This window comes from Apodemus sylvaticus, chromosome 2, assembly GCF_947179515.1.
Source record: "Apodemus sylvaticus chromosome 2, mApoSyl1.1, whole genome shotgun sequence".
Taxonomy (NCBI): domain Eukaryota; kingdom Metazoa; phylum Chordata; class Mammalia; order Rodentia; family Muridae; genus Apodemus; species Apodemus sylvaticus.
The window spans coordinates 185,089,517-185,106,777 of NC_067473.1; the positions used below are offsets into that span (position 1 = coordinate 185,089,517).

General features: G+C 43.0%; 1 protein-coding gene across 9 annotated transcripts in view; it reads left to right on the forward strand.

Moving 5' to 3' along the window:
* Ppfibp1 (PPFIA binding protein 1) overlaps positions 1 to 17,261 on the forward strand; it is a 138,297-nt gene that overhangs the window by 74,151 nt on the left and 46,885 nt on the right. For all 9 annotated transcript variants that reach the window (XM_052175295.1, XM_052175296.1, XM_052175294.1 and 6 more), the window contains 2 exons: positions 11,094 to 11,192; positions 12,391 to 12,596. In XM_052175295.1, coding sequence (XP_052031255.1) covers positions 11,129 to 11,192; positions 12,391 to 12,596 — 270 coding nt within the window. In that variant the 5' untranslated portion in view covers positions 11,094 to 11,128. The remainder of the gene's footprint in view (positions 1 to 11,093; positions 11,193 to 12,390; positions 12,597 to 17,261) is intronic.

Sequence of the window (17,261 nt, forward strand, 5' to 3'; positions counted from 1 at the left end):
AAGGTTAGTGGCCCTACTCAAGGGATAGCAGTTTGACATATTCTTGTTCCCTCAGTGAGCACATGCCTGGGCTCTACTAGAGGTCAGGAGAAATGAAACATTCTTTTCACAGGCCCACCAGGAAGAAAAGGAACTTGGCTTATTGTGTAGCTCTTTCCATTACTTCCGTGCTGCCATTCCTAAGTCTTAATGGCCTCACTGTATTTCCCATTGACCTGCTTCCCCTCTGTTTCTGTCTTACCAATGCTTCCTTGCAGACTTTGCCCATCACTCTCTGTGGCCTGTCATTTTAGTCATCAGTGAGCTGTGCATGCCCCCAGGCAGTGCACACTACTGCCCCATGCAGTGCATGTTAATACCCTGTGCACGCTAACATCCCATTGTCAGTGCTCACTAACTCCCCATGCAGTGCATGCTAACACCCCATGCAGTGCACTGTGTAACTTTACCCTGTGCAGTGCATGCCCCCTGAACAGTGCACACTACTGCCCCATTGTCAGTGCTCCCCTCACACTCAGTTCAGCTCTCCATCTGCAGGAGGCTGTTCTGTCTTCGAAGTGTGCATGTCTGTGTTTGTGCTCATATGGGTGGCTAGTACAGCAAGCGTTTCATTATTTGGTTTGTCGATATTTGGGGAGCACTTAGTGTGCTTGTGGTTATGACAAAAAAAACAACCTATTTAACACACTGTCATGTCTGGAGGTGTTTGAAAATCTTGTAGCTTAAAAGTCTGGGTAAAAGTGAAATAGTTTTGTTACGGAAGTCTCCAACACACAACCGTGAGCTAGACTTTTGGGAAATACCTATTACCTCTCCTCAGTAACTACAGCGTGCTTGGAGTTGTTCCATGCATACTTTATCGTCATCCCCATCTGCTTCAAGGTAGGAATTCCATGTCTGATATAATTTCACCTAGCAGCATTTTGTCACTCATTTCTGAGCCATTAGGATTCAGAAATGAAGTATTATTGACAACTTTCTAATAATTCTTCAATTCACATGTTATCTTCAGATCTCTAAGGTCAGCAATAATATACTTAGTTGACTGATTTTTAACCTGTGACATTAAGTATCACCCCTGCCATAAAGACACCAACCTGTCCCTAACAGCCCCTGCCCATACTTCTCACTCCACGCTGTGACCTAGTCAAGGACTTTCCACTTTTTGTGGGTATGCTAGAACATATTGGAGATGAATGTGTTTTGTCAGACTCGGGCTTGCCTTAGCTTACCAGAGACCCCTCGAGTGAACAACACAGAGCTGGGAATCCATGCAAAAGCAAGAGGAATTTTATTGTTCCAGCATGCTGGGGTCACCCTGCACACAAAGGAGAGAGAGAGAATGACCCAGCATTCAGTTCTCAAAGCAGCAGCCATTAGGCACAATGTGATTGACCCAACAGTGTGACTTTTAAACTGATTGGTCTTTAGGGAATGAGGGACAAGGACTTCCCTTCCCAATGGTCAAGGAATGGGTCCATGAGCACTGGGCCTCCCCTAAGCATAGGTGGCTAGTAACCCCCCTCCCCCTTCAATCTGAGGAATGTAATTAGCCCCTCCCTTCTGGAGGGGAGGGGTGCCTATGTTCTCTATGACCTTTCTCTTCCAGGAGGGGAGGGGTCTGGTGGAATTTTCCAAAGTTTCTGAGCTGACCTCTTCAGTTTCAGTTCATAGACTATAGAGAAGATCTGTGGTGGCAGGTACATTATAGAGAATCAGGAAATAATCCCCAAGCCTGATATGGTGGCATACTCCTGCAATCCTAGCACTGAGGCTGAGGCAGGATAATTCTGAGTTTAAGGCCAGCCTTAACTGTGTAGTAAGTTTCAGGGCAGCCTAGGATCCTTAAGTAAATCCTACCTCTAAAACAAATACAGGGGGAGGTTATAGTTTTAGACATTAAAGCTTAGTTAGGGAGAGATTTTCTAATTAAATTTAATTTCTTCTTTAGAACTGTTATTTTTGGATTGGAAGTTAGTAGCAGAGGTGGGAAGAGGAATTCTGCTCTGTTTACCTTGGTAGCCAGGTCCCACTTTGTGTCCCCTTTCTCAGCAGGAAAGACCAGTTAGTACCACCTCTGTAGCTGTAGGTGAGACCCCTGGCACTCTGCTGGAGTGCAGAGAAGATTTGCATTTCTAAGAAGCTTTCAGTGTCTGCTGCCCCCAAACCACAGACCCAGGAATGCTTTCTATGCCCGCTCCCACTTCTGTTTTGAAGATGGCTTATCTTTTCTGAGCTCATATTACTGCACACTCCAGACCTTGGTCAGTCCGCCATTGCTCTTCCTGCATTGGTAGCATCTCGGGAAGAAACTTTGGTTAGAAGTGTCTGGTGATTGATGTTATTTTGGATAAAACAAACTCAGACTGCCAGGGTTCATGCTCATGTTGTTCTTACCAGAGCTCAACACGGATTTGCTAACTTTCATACAGTCTTTCATGGAAAGACGGGGACAGTTCCCTGACCTGAAACATCAGTCAGCAACCCTGTAAAAAGCTTGTGGTTTTCCTGCCAACCCTTGATCCACCACACCCATTGCTGGAACTTTCCCTGATATTTTATCCTGTTCAAATCTGCCCTGAATGTATCCCTGACCAAGTCTGAAATTAGACTTCTAAATGTATTTCCATTAGCTCCTGTGTGTGTATGTGTGGTGGGAGAGTACCATGTTATACTATATGAATATTATTCTTAGAAATTACTTTTAAGATTTTTCTAAATTCATATTTATTAGTAAAGATCCATTGTAATGGGAAACCACCACTTTTTTGACCTGTAAACAGTGATGTTGCTATTTAAATTGCCCAGGATAGAAGGAGCTTTCCTTGTTAACTGTGACATTGAACACAGCACTTTACTGAGGTACTTGTGCTTGTTGGTGCTTTTTCCTTCAGCGAGTGGCTTAAAGAAGTGCAGGGGGCCGGGGAATTTGTAACCTAAAGATAAATTTGTTAGTTTGTCAGGGTTATAATGGTGAAGTTTTAATTTTCTTAGTTCTTTTGTCAACTCGGAAGAACAAACCAGCCATGAGTGATGGTGAGAGCCTGCAGTCCCAGCTCTGGGGAAACTGAGGCAGGAGGATTGAAATCTTGAGGCCCATCTGGGCTGCAGAGTGAGACCTAACTTTGTAAGTAAGCAAAGAATGAGACCAAAGGGACCTGGGTACTCTGACCTTTTACTTTAGGCCTCAAGTGCATAGGATTGGATGAAATTATGATGAAATTTGCATATAGTAAAAAGTATATCATAGGCATATACGGTGTGAGTCTCCTCTCCCCCTCCAAAGCAGGACATTTATTTTAGAAAGTAAACCTAGGGAAGATTGCTAGAGGCGTGGGAAGTCACAGGATTGCAGCCCATGGTGATGCTTCATCAAATCAGTGCCACTGAGTGGTACAGAAGCCCTAGGTGAGTCTGGGAACCACGGGGATGAGGTGAGTGGGAGGTAGACTGTTTGAAGTTGATGATCACTCCCTGGGGGTGTTGATGACCCCACACTTCCGCAGCTCCCAGGTTTAATAGCAGAGGGACAGTTCCTGGGAGTCTTAGTTAGTTATAATTTGGGCTACATGTATGGAGAGTGGACAGGCACCTATAGCATTGGCCATAGAAACTGAACAGTACTTCATTAGCACATGCATTCTGTAGAAATTCCTAAGCAAGCTTTGAATTAATTTTGAGTTTTGTCCATTAGCCATCAACTGGCGGGTCTCTTTTAAAACAGATAACTTAGATGGCATTGATCCTGGGATCCTTTTGGGGTGGGAGGACAAGACTTCCCAGTAACTTGTTAGGGAAAGTCGTGCGTGGCAGGAACTTGGAGCAGAAACCATGGAGGAGGGCTGCTTGCTCATTCTCTGACTCCTGCTCAGCTCAGGTTCAGTAGCAGGATTCCTCATAATACAGCGTAAACCTATTGCCTGCTTTGATGAGTCTGAAAGTTGTAAACATCATGTAACCAACCCAGGTACCGATCAGAGAGTTCTCCAGTTATTCATCTGTCTGTTTGCCAAAGGTGACTGATTGTTTTCTGTAAGCTGAGACTTGCAGACATACTTTAAAAGGACTTGTGTTGGTCGTGGTCATTTGTGTCTACTTTCTTTCACTCTAATGTTTCGTAGCAGCACTTGTTCAGTCAGGTTTACATTGTAGTTTCCATTGTGTTAGAATAATATTCCATTATATTAATTAGTTATTAGAAGGAGCTCAGGAAATCTTCCTCTAAGATTTTTTTTTTTGAGAGCATAAAATATTTTTCAGAGAATGGGTTTTTCTAAAATATTTTTATTTAGTCTTTCCATTAAAAAAAAAACTCTTCAGCTGAGCCATGAAAATTAACATAGCTTTGTCAACACATGCTGTCTAAACTGGTCTGTGTCTTAAATAGCTCATCCCCAGGCAAGGCAGCTTTTAATAGATATTCTTTATAGCATCTATTTGTCCTTTCTGAACTTTTCAGCGGTCTTTTAAAGCCCATTTGAAATTTACAGAGGCATATTTTGTGGGTTTGTACCTGTGCTTTTACAGTGGCTTCTTTGTTTAGGGGTTTGATTCTTGTTTAGGGTGCAAGAGATTCTTGACTCAAATCCCTTGTAGACCTGAGGTTTATGGTAATGGGTAACTAGATGTACAAAATATATTATAGCGATATATCTGTGCCTTTGCTGGTGAGTTAGCTTGCAGACTTGAGAAGAATGTATGTTCTTCGCTTGGGCATTTTGTTCTACAACTTGGATTAGTCCAGATAACTGATGGAGTTGCTCAAACCTTCTTGGTTTGGGGTCTGTCCACCCTTGTCTGCCAACTGAACAGAAAGGAGGAACAAATGAGTTATGGGATGAATAAAAATAGGTATAATATTTATATTAATATTGTATTAGTTTGGGTTCTCTAGAGTTACAGAATGTATGGGCAGTCTCTATATAGTTAGGGAATTTGTTGATGACTTACAGTCTGTAGTCCAACTCCCCAAAAATGGGCAGCAGCAGCTGTGGATGGAAGTCCAAGGATCTAGCAGTTGCTCAGTCCCAAGAGGCAAGCAGGCAAGGAAGAGTGAGTAAATCTTCCTTCTTCCAATGTCCTTATATATCTCCAGCAGAGGGTGTATCCCAGATTAAAGGCGTGTGGGTCTCCAGCAGAGGGTGTGGCCCAGATTAAAGGCCTGTGCCTCCTTGCCTTTAATCCCAGATGATCTTAAACTCAGAGATCTCCTTGTCTTAATCTTCTGAAATTCATAGCCACTATGCTTCAAGATCTCCATGCCAAGATCCAGGTCAGAAACTTATATCTCTGAGCCTCCAGAGTAGGATCATAGGTGAGCCTTCCAATTCTAGATTGTAGTTCATTCCAGATCTAGTCAAGTTGACAAGCAGGAGTAGCCACTACAAATATCAATAATCACATTAAATGTAAATGAGCTAAATAAGTGTAATTCTTTCTTAATTCTGACAGTTTGTGATATTAAGTAACAAAAACATCTCTACTCATGACTTCTGGGCAGACTAACTCTTACCACTGTAAAGTATACCAGCAGGCTTACAGCTGTAGTCACAGCTACTCAGGAGCCAAGTCAGGAGGGTCAGCTTGAGGCCAGCCTGTACCCCTGTCTCTGCCTGCCTGCCAGTCTATCTGTCCCGCTTCCCTACCCACATTACCCACTCAGTCACATTCCCAGACTCCCACAGTGTGCTTAGTGCATTTGGGGTGGGTAGAGTAGGGCTGGGCACACCCACTGGAGAGTTTAGGAATCTTTCCTATGGCAGGAGTGGCCTTCCCTCCAGGCCTGAATCGTGTCCAGCCCCTCCTGCTGTTGGTCTCTTTTCATTTTCTGCAAAGCTGTTTTTAAATTTCATTCAACATCTAATTTTCTCAATCTAATCATCCCTACAGTGACTGGAATTCCCAGTTGTTATTTTTAGTAATAAATAATCATCTTAATATTTAATAAGTTTTTAACTTGAGAACTTCTCAGTAATTGTAGCCCCCCTTTTCTTTTGCATAGTTAAATTGATTGTATATTTCTTTTTCTTTCTTTCTTTTTCTTTTTTTGGTTTTCTGAGACAGGGTTTCCCTGTGTAGCCCTGGCTGTCCTGGAGCTCACTCTGTAGACCAGGCTGGCCTTGAACTCAGAAATCTGTCTTCCTCTGACTCTCAAGTGCTGGGATTAAAGGCATGAGCCACCACTGCCTGGCTATTTATTTCTAATATACATAATTTATAATATACATATTAGTTAACACACATAGACCCAATTAAGTAAATCTGCTTAATTGGCTTAAACTTTGGGAAATACTTTGGAGAAGTTTTGTGGAGCTCTTGTATTTACTTGTCTCTTGTACAGACTATACAGCTGTTTACCACCATCACCCCATCCTGTGTACATGTATGAGTTTACCTGCCTCATGCTGAGAAAGGCTGGGTCGTTTCCATGGTTTTGTTCCTATAAAGACTCCTTGTGAATATCTGTGCACTGCTCTTGGTTACATGTTTTGAAGGAAATACACCATATTGAAAATGAATGTGGCCATTTAAAGTGACAGTGCCAAAGCGTCTCTCAATGTAGTGAGTCCACGTACAGTCCCAGCACCACGCAAGGGAGTGCGTGAGTTCACAGCTTCCGCAGTGCTTAGCAGTGTCAAAATGTTTATTTGCTAATTAACTGGGCCTAAACAAATATCACATTATTTTAGATTTCTTGATTCTTAATGACACTAAGCACCTCTTCATATTTCTGTTGATAAAAAGAAAAAAAAAAGACAGATTCTTTCAAGTGTCTACTCATGTCTTCATCCCTTTGGCTTTTCATCGAGTTGTAGGATTTTATGCTTTGAAAGGATCCTGTGAGCTCTAGACACTTGTGTGTAACCACTTTAGGCATCTTTGGCTTTGCACCTGTCACCACTCCCTCCATCTGTTTACTTTGCAAACCTCTCTAAACTCTGCTCTTTTACCTGTCAATCTTCCACTTTCAGTCCCCGCCTTGCCTTCTTCACCATATTGTAGACACATTCATTACTTAGGCCTTACTGTCCTCCCTTAGGTTATGTGGAGGCGCCCTGTGATACAGTAGAGGGGAAGCACATATAAACTTGTATAGGTACTTAATGCTGCCATACTTTATCATATTAAAGAAAGGATTGGTTTAACAATCGGGAATTTTAGTTTGTTTTTAATTTTAGTTGTTCTGTTTTTGTTTTGGCTTTTTTAGACAGGGTTTCGCTGTGTAGCTCTGGCTGTCCTGGAGTTCACTCTGTAGACCAGGCTGACCTCGGAGATCTCAGAGATCACCTGCCTCTGCTTCTGGAGAGCTGGAATTAAAGCCATGTGCCACTACACTTGGCTATATGAGTTCTAAATTCTTGAACCCCCTTGGTTTATAACCTAGCTTGTTTTTGCCTTAGTTTCTCCTTGGCTGTACTTGGGTATTTTTGTGCTTTGTTATTTTCACATAAAACAACAGTGAAATTTTATACTTTCTGAGGTGAGTAAAAGTTTAGAGACTTCTTAGATAAATTTATAAATCAGAATAGGGTACATCAGAATTTTGAAGTATTTTGCCTATCAGATAAATAACATTGTAAGTTAATAATAAAAGAAAACAAAAAGCAGTATTTCAGAATTTTATGGAATCTTATTAGAAGTGGGTAGTAGAGAACTGATCCCTGAAGCTGATAACAGACCTATAAATATATTTATGAAATCAGTGGTGCAAGAAGTCTGGCTGCTTGGAAACAGAGGGCAAAGGTTTCCCTTGAGCAGGGTGCCCCTTACTTCCCAGATGTTTACCATACACTGTAGTGTCTGCAGCATGACACCAGCCTTATCTAGGCCTGCTGGGAAAATCTGTGTGGGTGCTGGCACCGAAAATGCATTAAAGAATTTGAAAATCACATGTGTCAATATTCTGTTGCTGAACATTGCTATGGTAAGTGCAGTTTCTCTTCATCTTTTGGCCAGTGAAAAGGTATGCACACATTTAATCCCAGCACTCAGAGGCAGAGGTAGGAGGATCTCTGTAAGAGGCCAGCCTGGTCTACAGAGCAAGTTCCAGGCCAGGCAGGTCTATATAGTGAGACTCTTGACTCAGTAAACAAACAAACCAACCAACCAGTAAGACCATAGGTAGATGGTGATGCCACTTCAGAGTAAGTTTCCCATTGAAGTGGGGCCAGAAAAACAGAAATATCACATGCAGTGGATGCTACACAGACCTTTGTTTAAAAACTGCCGTATTTGCTCTTTTGCTTTGTTTTGTTTTCTATGAAAATATTAAGCACCATCCTCATTTATAAAATGGAGAGACTAACTCATTTTTTTGTGTGGTTGTCTTGGTTAAAATTATGACTAATGGGCTGGGACTGTAGCTCAGTCATAGAGCGCTTGCCTGGCACACACAGCCCTGGGTTTGAGCCCTGGTACTGTAAAACAGAAGCAAAACCTAAGGCTTATGGATGATTTATGTCCACAACTTGGGACTGCTACAGCCACTTCACACATGGTACCTACTGGTATATTATAAAAATGTGTGTGTGTGTGTGTGTGTGTGTGTATTACAGTTACAATCAACTAACTGCAGACCAGAAGTGTCTGGAGAAGGCACATTTCTACCAATTATGTGCAAGCGTATTTTCTTATTATTTGTGAGGGTAGAGGCTGTGGGCGGTTGCTTATCCTGGTGCCCAGTACACCAAGGAAGGCTGGGATGGGGTGTGGAGTGCCTTTAACACTTTGTTAATCTGTGGCCAAAAGCTGCTGGCTTCCAGTAATTTGATGCTCCTGATAGCAGCAGGGGATTAAGAAAAAAGGTGCAGTTTCTCTCTGGCTCAAGGGCCCCTCCCTGCCAGGCAAGATGCTTGGAGTTTAGAGTTTGTTAACTCTTTGTGAGCCAGAGGGAAAAGAAAAGGATAGAGAAAAAGTCTCATACACACACACACACACAGACACACACACACACACTCACAGGTCAGGCCCTGTCTCAAGAAATCCACAACTGTTCATGCCTACTTACATACATATACATATACCTTCACATGTATGTATGTACACACATATACACACATATATATATACATGCTATACATATATACATATATACATTTGATGGATGGGGCTAAGCCTTAAATGCCTATTTTATTCCTTCTTTCAGACTCTTTTATATATTTTTAGACAAAAGTTCTTTATAAAATTACTTCATAGAAGAAATGTTACACAAAAGGGGAGATACAGAAGGATGCTGATAGTAAGGTCAAAGCAGTGTTTCATTCTCTAAGCTCATTATAAGTTCAAAGCAACAGTTTCACATAGCCTTGATTTATCATAGAGCACATCTGTGGCCTCATCTTTGGACCTGACCTAGAATGAATAATTTTCATTCATCACAAATCTGCCCCAAGCCTATTTCTCTTCTTAGTGTAATTATGAAAGCTCATGGTATTTCTTATTGTGAAGCATTTACTTACCTATTCTATGAGGTGGGGGAACATTCTACTCTTGATTCTAATTTTATTACATCTTTCTGGCAAAATAGCTAAAACTGTCTTCTTAAACTTTCTTTTTAAAATTATTTGAATCAAATCAGGAATTCTATAAAGTCATTAATTCATCTAAACCATTCATCTATAAGCATTAATTCATGAAAACTCATCTTTAGGTTGATCTGCAGGAAATTTGCTCGTTAGGGTGGGCCGATGTCCAGGAATCATTAGGCTATGTGACAGGAAAGGCATATCAGCAGTGAGAAGCAATACTCTTCTCCCCGGAGTGTACACATCACAGTCATACAAAATGGTGGGCCATCTCCAGGAAACTCATTTGCTTGCCATAGCCTTTTCTAGATGGCTCCTGTCAATTATTTTTGTCCCTCAAACAGTGTAGTGTATCAGTTAGTTACAAAGGACTCTTATTGGGTTAAATAATACCATTAACTAATCTTGAGTCACTTCAAAGTGCTCTGTGCAAATACTGTGCAGTTTTATATAAGGAACTTGAACACTCATGGAAGCTGGTATCCAGACAGTACAAAAGCCAATTTCCTGTACATAGCAGGAGATGGTTGTCTGTATGTTAGTGAACACTTTCTATATATAAACCTTTTGGCAAACTGATACACAGAACTTAAACAAAAGAAAATTAAGGGAATCATGATTAGATGAAACTGATACAGAAAAACGTCTGTCTGCACCCTCCTGACCCTCATCAGTCTTCCATAATACCCCAGTGTCCTTCAGTCTGTCCACACCCTCCTGACTCTCATCAAACTTCCATAATACCCCGGTATCCTTCAGTCTGTCCGCACCCTCCTGACCCTCATCAGACTTCCGTAATACCCCGGTGTCCTTCAGTCTGTCTGCACCCTCCTGACCCTCATCAGACTTCCATAATACCCTGGTATCCTTCAGTCTGTCTGCACCCTCCTGACCCTCATCAGACTTTCGTAATACCCCGGTGTCCTTCAGTCTGTCTGCACCCTCCTGACCCTCATCAGACTTCCGTAATACCCCGGTATCCTTCAGTCTGTCTGCACCCTCCTGACCCTCATCAGACTTCCATAATACCCCTGTGTCCTTCAGTCTGTCTGTACCCTCCTGACCCTCATCAGACTTCAATAATACCCCTGTGTCCTTCAGTCTGTCCGCACCCTGATGACCCTCATCAGACTTCTGTAATACCCCGTGTCCTGAGTATGTCCTCACCTTCCTGACCCTCAGTAGTCTTCTGTAGTAATCCTGTACACTTCACTGAGACCTAGAGCTCAGTGTGGCCACCATCCTACTAGACTCGATGTTTTATAGTTTGGAGAACTGAGCCCTAAGCCTTGTACATGAGGCAAACACTTTGTCACCAAACTTTACCCACACCTCTCTGCTGGACCTTGAACAACCTTGAGTGCCAGATCTAAATCTTCTCCTATTAACTGGTAGAAACATGGGCTGAAGTGCTGTTACCTACAGTAGTGATTAAGCAATCCAGTTAATTCAGCTGCACGTTGCTTCTGACATTGTCTGACTTCCAAGTGCAGTTTTAATGTGGAGTAGAATTAATAAGCCCTCTTAAAGCACGAAGTTATAACATTGTGGTCTTCTGCCTTTCCCCAGGTTGAAGCTGGAATTTGCCCCTTGTGAGCAGGAAGATGATGAGTGACGCTAGTGACATGCTGGCTGCGGCGCTGGAGCAGATGGATGGGATCATAGCAGGTACCCACACTACCAGCATGAGCACCATATATCCTGTCCTAGGCCCTCTCTGCTCTTAGTTTTTGGGCTCTCTCCAATGCTCTTAGGACTCCTAGTTTTCACCTTGGTTCTGCTTTTCCAATTCTACCAGTTACTCTTATGTTATGCTGCAAAATGTCAAAAGTGACACCTCCTTCTGCAGACTTCTCCTGGAGCTGCAGATCTGAGTCGTGGGTATCAGATGTGGGTGCCCCATGAACCACACTAAGGGGATATCCTTCCTTGTTTCTGTGACTTGACTTGTTCCTGGAGTCAGCATTCCAGAACAGGTGGCTTGGTTCCTCACTAAACCTCAGGTCTCTGCCTCTGCCAACCAGATCTCTCCTGTGGAGTGCCCAGTAGGCACATCAGGGTCTTACTGTGTAGTCTGGCTCACCAGGAACTTTCTAAGCAGACCAAGCTGGCCTAAGAATCACAGATCTCTGTTTGCCTCTGCCTCCCAAATACTGGGAATAAAAGTGTGTACTACCACTTCCTACTTAGAACACCAAGTTTAGAACTAATGTTAACAAGAGATTTATTGCTAAGGCTATAAACAAGGTTGCAGAGGAATTGCTTATGCCTGTATGCTCACATACACACAGTTACATATGTTCACATATGCATAATTACACATATGCTCACATACTCATAGTTACATACATGCTCACATACATATGTATGCATATACTTACATACACATAGATGCATATATGTTCACATATACATAGGTACACATATGCTCACATACATATAGGCACACATATGCTCACACATAGTCACACATGCAGCTTATTGCATAGAACCACCTAAGTACATAACTCAGTTCAAAGACTTCATGCTCTCTAAAAGTTTGTGTTTTCTGGGAGGCATGGCTCCACCTGACCAGTTGTCCCACTAGTTCTGGTCACTTTTGAGCCTACCATGCTCCTTTTCCATCTGACCCCCCATGGCTGGCCTTTTCGTTAGGCATCAAACCATTCATATTTACTGTCAATAACATTTTTTATTTTCAACTATGTAAGATTTAGAGAGATAGATTTACATTATTGGGTTATTTGGTCTGCCTTTTACCTATTCTTTGTGATCATTGCTGGTGACTAGGCTGTCTTATCTTTCTCAGGTGTGGTATTTTACCTAACATCAGTCCCATAACCCTATGATTTTTTTTGAAAACCAGGTTCTAAAGCCTTGGAGTATTCCAATGGGATTTTTGATTGCCAATCTCCCACCTCCCCATTTATGGGAAGCTTGCGAGCTCTGCACCTTGTGGAAGACCTGCGTGGATTGTTGGAGATGATGGAAACTGACGAGAAGGAAGGATTGAGATGCCAGATCCCAGACTCAACAGCAGAAATGCTTATTGAGTGGCTTCAAAATCAAATGGTAGACTTCTGTACAATCCTTCTCTTTGCTGTCAATCTCCTGTACGATCCTTCTCTGTGCTGTCAATCTCCTGTACAATCCTTCTCTGTGCTGTCAATCTCCTGCATGATCCTTCTCAGTCCTGTCAATCTCCTGTACAATCCTTCTCTGTGCTGTCAATCTTCTGCATGATCCTTCTCTGTGCTGTCAGTCTCCTGTATGATCCTTCTCTGTGCTGTCAATATCCTGTATGATCCTTCTCTGTGCTGTCAATCTCCTGTACAATCCTTCTCTGTGCTGTCAGTCTCCTGTATGATCCTTCTCTGTGCTGTCAATCTACTGCATGATCCTTCTCTGTGCTGTCAATCTCCTATACAGTCCTTCTCTGTGCTGTCAATCTCCTGCATGATCCTTCTCTGTGCTGTCAATCTCCTGTATGATCCTTCTCTGTACTGTCAATCTCCTGCATGATCCTTCTCTGTGCTGTCAATATCCTGTATGATCCTTCTCTGTGCTGTCAATCTCCTGTACAATCCTTCTCTGTGCTGTCAGTCTCCTGTATGATCCTTCTCTGTGCTGTCAATCTACTGCATGATCCTTCTCTGTGCTGTCAATCTCCTGTACAGTCCTTCTCTGTGCTGTCAATCTCCTGCATGATCCTTCTCTGTGCTGTCAATCTCCTGTATGATCCTTCTCTGTACTGTCAATCTCCTGCATGATCCTTCTCTGTGCTGTCAATCTCCTGCATGATCCTTCTCTGTGCTGTCAATCTCCTGTATGATCCTTCTCTGTGCTGTCAATCTCCTGCATGATCCTTCTCTGTGCTGTCAATCTCCTGTACAATCCTTCTCTGTGCTGTCAATCTCCTGCATGATCCTGTAAGACCCCAAAAACCGGGGGTGCCCCAACAACCCACATCTCGGAAGGCAACATCCAAATCACTCTCGAGAAACGGTCTCCATGCAATAGCATGAGGATTTCTTTATTTCCAGAATTCTGGGTTCCATAGCCGTGCACCACGCAGGGTCAGATGACTATGGACCACGAGTGCCGAATTGAGACAGCTTTTATAAGTTTATGACAGAGCCCGCGAATCACAAACCAATCATTTCTTAGCATGGAGAGCCCACGAAATGCGAGCCAATTGATTTGTACCACTACATAGTTTGTAGGCCAATCAGTTTAAATTATTGGAGCCCGCGCTCAGTGAACCAATTAGTTTCCTATAGTGTCTACAGCTGCGTGAACTCCTCCTTAGGGGTAATGGCGTAAGTTTACAGAAGCAAGATAAGCTTAGCCCATTTTCAGTTACCCTATGGGGCCAGGATCACCTATTCAAGGCCTTTCTGCTAGGTCTAAACAAAGGGCGGGCTCTGGAATGTGACCTTTTACCTAACAAAGCGAGATAGCATTTTAAACTACTGATTTCTTGGGGTCATTAGAATTAGGCTGTATTATTTTTTATCCTTTCAATCCTTCTCTGTGCTGTCAATCTACTGTTTTTTATTATAAAACTGAGAGCAAAGACTAGCAGATTAGCAGAAGAGAAAAAAAACTTACAAGGCAGAACATGAGACCCCATTTCCTCTCAGCTGTAAAGAAAACTTATTTTAATTTATATGGTTGATATTTTGCCTGTGTGTATGTACCAAGCATGTGTAGTGCCTATAAGGCAAGAAGAAGGTTTCAGGTTGTGTGTGTGTGTGTGTGTGTGTGTCTGTCTGTCTGTCTGTCTGACAACAGAGAGTTGTAAGCCACCATGTGGGTGCTGGGAATTGAGACATGCTCTGAAAGAACAGTGTAACCCCTAACCTCCCTATCTCTCCTAAGGATATCTTTGAAAAGACGTTGTATTGTATCGGTCCCAACAAGTTGCCCAGTTCTACCTCTGAAAATGGCCTGGCTCCTAGGTTGTATAAATGACCTGGTATGCACCTGTGAGGAAAGAGCCTTGTACTTAACAGTAACAATGGGGCGGGGCTCCTGTGAAGGACTTAATAGGCATTCTAAGTAGGAAGTACAGTGGATGAATGCTTCAGAAAGCAGTAAAACTTTGTAGCTGTGATTGAGGAGAAGTGCCATCTAGTGGTGTGTGGCAGTCATGTCGCTTACAGTTTCTATCCATCCTTCCCTACCACACTGGTGATGTACACTGTAAACATCACATCTGGTACGTGTTGAACACAAAGTCTAAAGAACATCACAAAAGCAGATGAGAAAATAAGGAGGTAAATTAACAATCAGATACATGCGTATGCTTATGACTTGGGTGCGTTTTTATAAAAACTAGTGAAGGATTAAGGTCTGTTTGGCAAACTGGAGGAATGATAGCTGGCTACCTGCTCTGAGGGCCTGGATGCCCACCCCATTGCCAAAGCATTTTCTGGGGTGTTGCACAAATTCTGGAGCCCCAGCAGGTCCAGATCTGAGCCTGGTGTTCCTGGTCTCATCCAGTGAGCACCAGTCAGCCATCTTTCAGTGGCAGTGCAGTGAGCTGCACAGGGTTAGAAGAGTTAGAGATATTTCACTTTTAGAAACAGATGATGCCTGTTCATGAGACTTGACACTTGAGGGTCCAGATTTGCTAGTTTCTTTGGGAGTAGCTTGGTGCTGTGAAACTCACTGTACCCTGGCACATTCCTCAGCCTATTCCTACTTCCTATGTCTTTACTCTGACATTCACCACACAGTGAGAAAGGAATTTATTACTTGGCTCAAGGGGTCTTGTAGATAATTGACTTGTACCTTTTGGTTGAGTGTTTGTTTCTGAGGGCTGGGGGGAAGTCTGCAATTGTATTGTTAAGACCTGAGCTCAGTCTTAACAGACACCACTTGCTGAGGGCAGTGAAGGTGCCCTGTCATAGCCACTCTGCACTGGCTACCCCACACTTGAGAACTCTGCTGACTTGGTAATAGGATTGTGGACAGTGCTCCCAAGATTTTCCCAGAAGCCCCAGGACACTTGCTTTAATGTCAGCTGGGGTGTCTCAGTGTGCTGCTATGTAACACGGGTGATTAAGATCACTTGCAGGACACAGGCTTAAGATGCACCTTGTTTTTGAAGGCCTGAGAAAACATTCTTGAGGCCCACATGAAAGGCATGTCCCTGTAGAGAGCAGCAGGGCAGCCCTGCAGGAGACTGGAGCACACTCCAGCTGAGCAGCTGTAAGTCTGTGGTTCTGAGACTAGCCAGAGGCCCAGAGAGAGAGAGCACATCCCACATCTGGACCCTAAAGTATGCACACTCACATTTTTACACTTTAAAAGCATGTGTACTTGGCATTGGAATGTTTTCATTTTTGAAATGTAAGCAGTAAGATTGGCTGGTGTGATGATTAGTTAGCAGGTCAGAGGCTGACTACTAATGCCTTGTTTCCACGCTCCGCCTCACAGGTTAGAATCCTTGATTTGTGGACATTGAACTTAGCATCACTCATTTCATTGAAGGTGGCATTTCTGTAACCTCTACTGATGTGAGATAACTTATAACTGACAGTGCAAAACGTGAGGCTCTCCAGTCAGTCTGCCTCTTGACCTCTGATGCTGTGGCTCTGGGTCCCGATCCTCAGGTTCTTAATTAGAAAACGAATCGTGAGAATATTCCAGGGCAACTTAGATATGATGGTTTGAATATGCTTGGCCCTGGGAGTGGTACTATTAGGAGGTGTGGCCTTGTTGGAGGAAGGGTGTCACTTTGGGGATGGGCTTTGAGACCCTCCTCCTAGCCATGTGGGAGCCAGTCTTCTCCTGACTTCCTTTGGATGAAGATGTAGAACTCTCAGCTCTTCCAGAGTCTTGCTTCCAGAGCCTGGACACTGCTGTGCTTCCTCCCTTGATGAGAATGGACTGAACCTCAGAATGTATTAACCAGTCCCAACTAAATGTTGTCATGTATAAGAGTTCTTGGTCCTGGTGTCTCTTCATAGCAATGGAAACCCCAAGATATTAGATGTAAACAGAAGCTATGCATTTGGCTCAGACTTGTTCTTTTATTTGCCAACTTAAATCTATGGCTTGATAGACACACAGTCCTCCATTAGTGATACCTGTGTAGCATACTGTACCTTTTCAACATTACAGTGGAATTCTATTCTGCCTCAATAACAGAGCGGGTTTCATACCAGGGAGATTTTTCCCAATCACAGGAGACTTACCTGCTGAGTCATAAATGTCTTCATTTTTTAGAAGCATACAGTTATAGAAATACCGTTAAGACAGATCCATGCTTACACAGTGTCCCTTCGCTGGGTTATGCTATTAGCCATCTGTTTTCTTTTTCCCCCCAGGCTACCTTTGTTTGTTTTTTTTTTTGCAACCTGGTCTCTCTGGGTACCCCAGGCAGGCCTCAAATTCTTATTTCACCTCCTGGGAACTAGCATTACTGCAGCTGTCCGGCTGCCAATTACATGACATAATTAAGGAGGTGCTGCAATTAGTAAAGGAGTAACCTGCATCCTTTGGGAAATCAGGGGTGCACCCAGACCTGACAATGATAATTAGCAGTCCAAATGCCCACTGCACTAATTAGCATCTCTTCAAGGACACAGACTCTCAAGCTGGCCACCATTGACTGGTGAATCAAGACTTTAATTGCTTAATTGGAATCATTAAGAAGTGATTGTAAAGTATCACAGGAGCATCTTTGCAGCCTCAGAAGCATCTGTTCTCTCCTCACCAGCAGTGAAC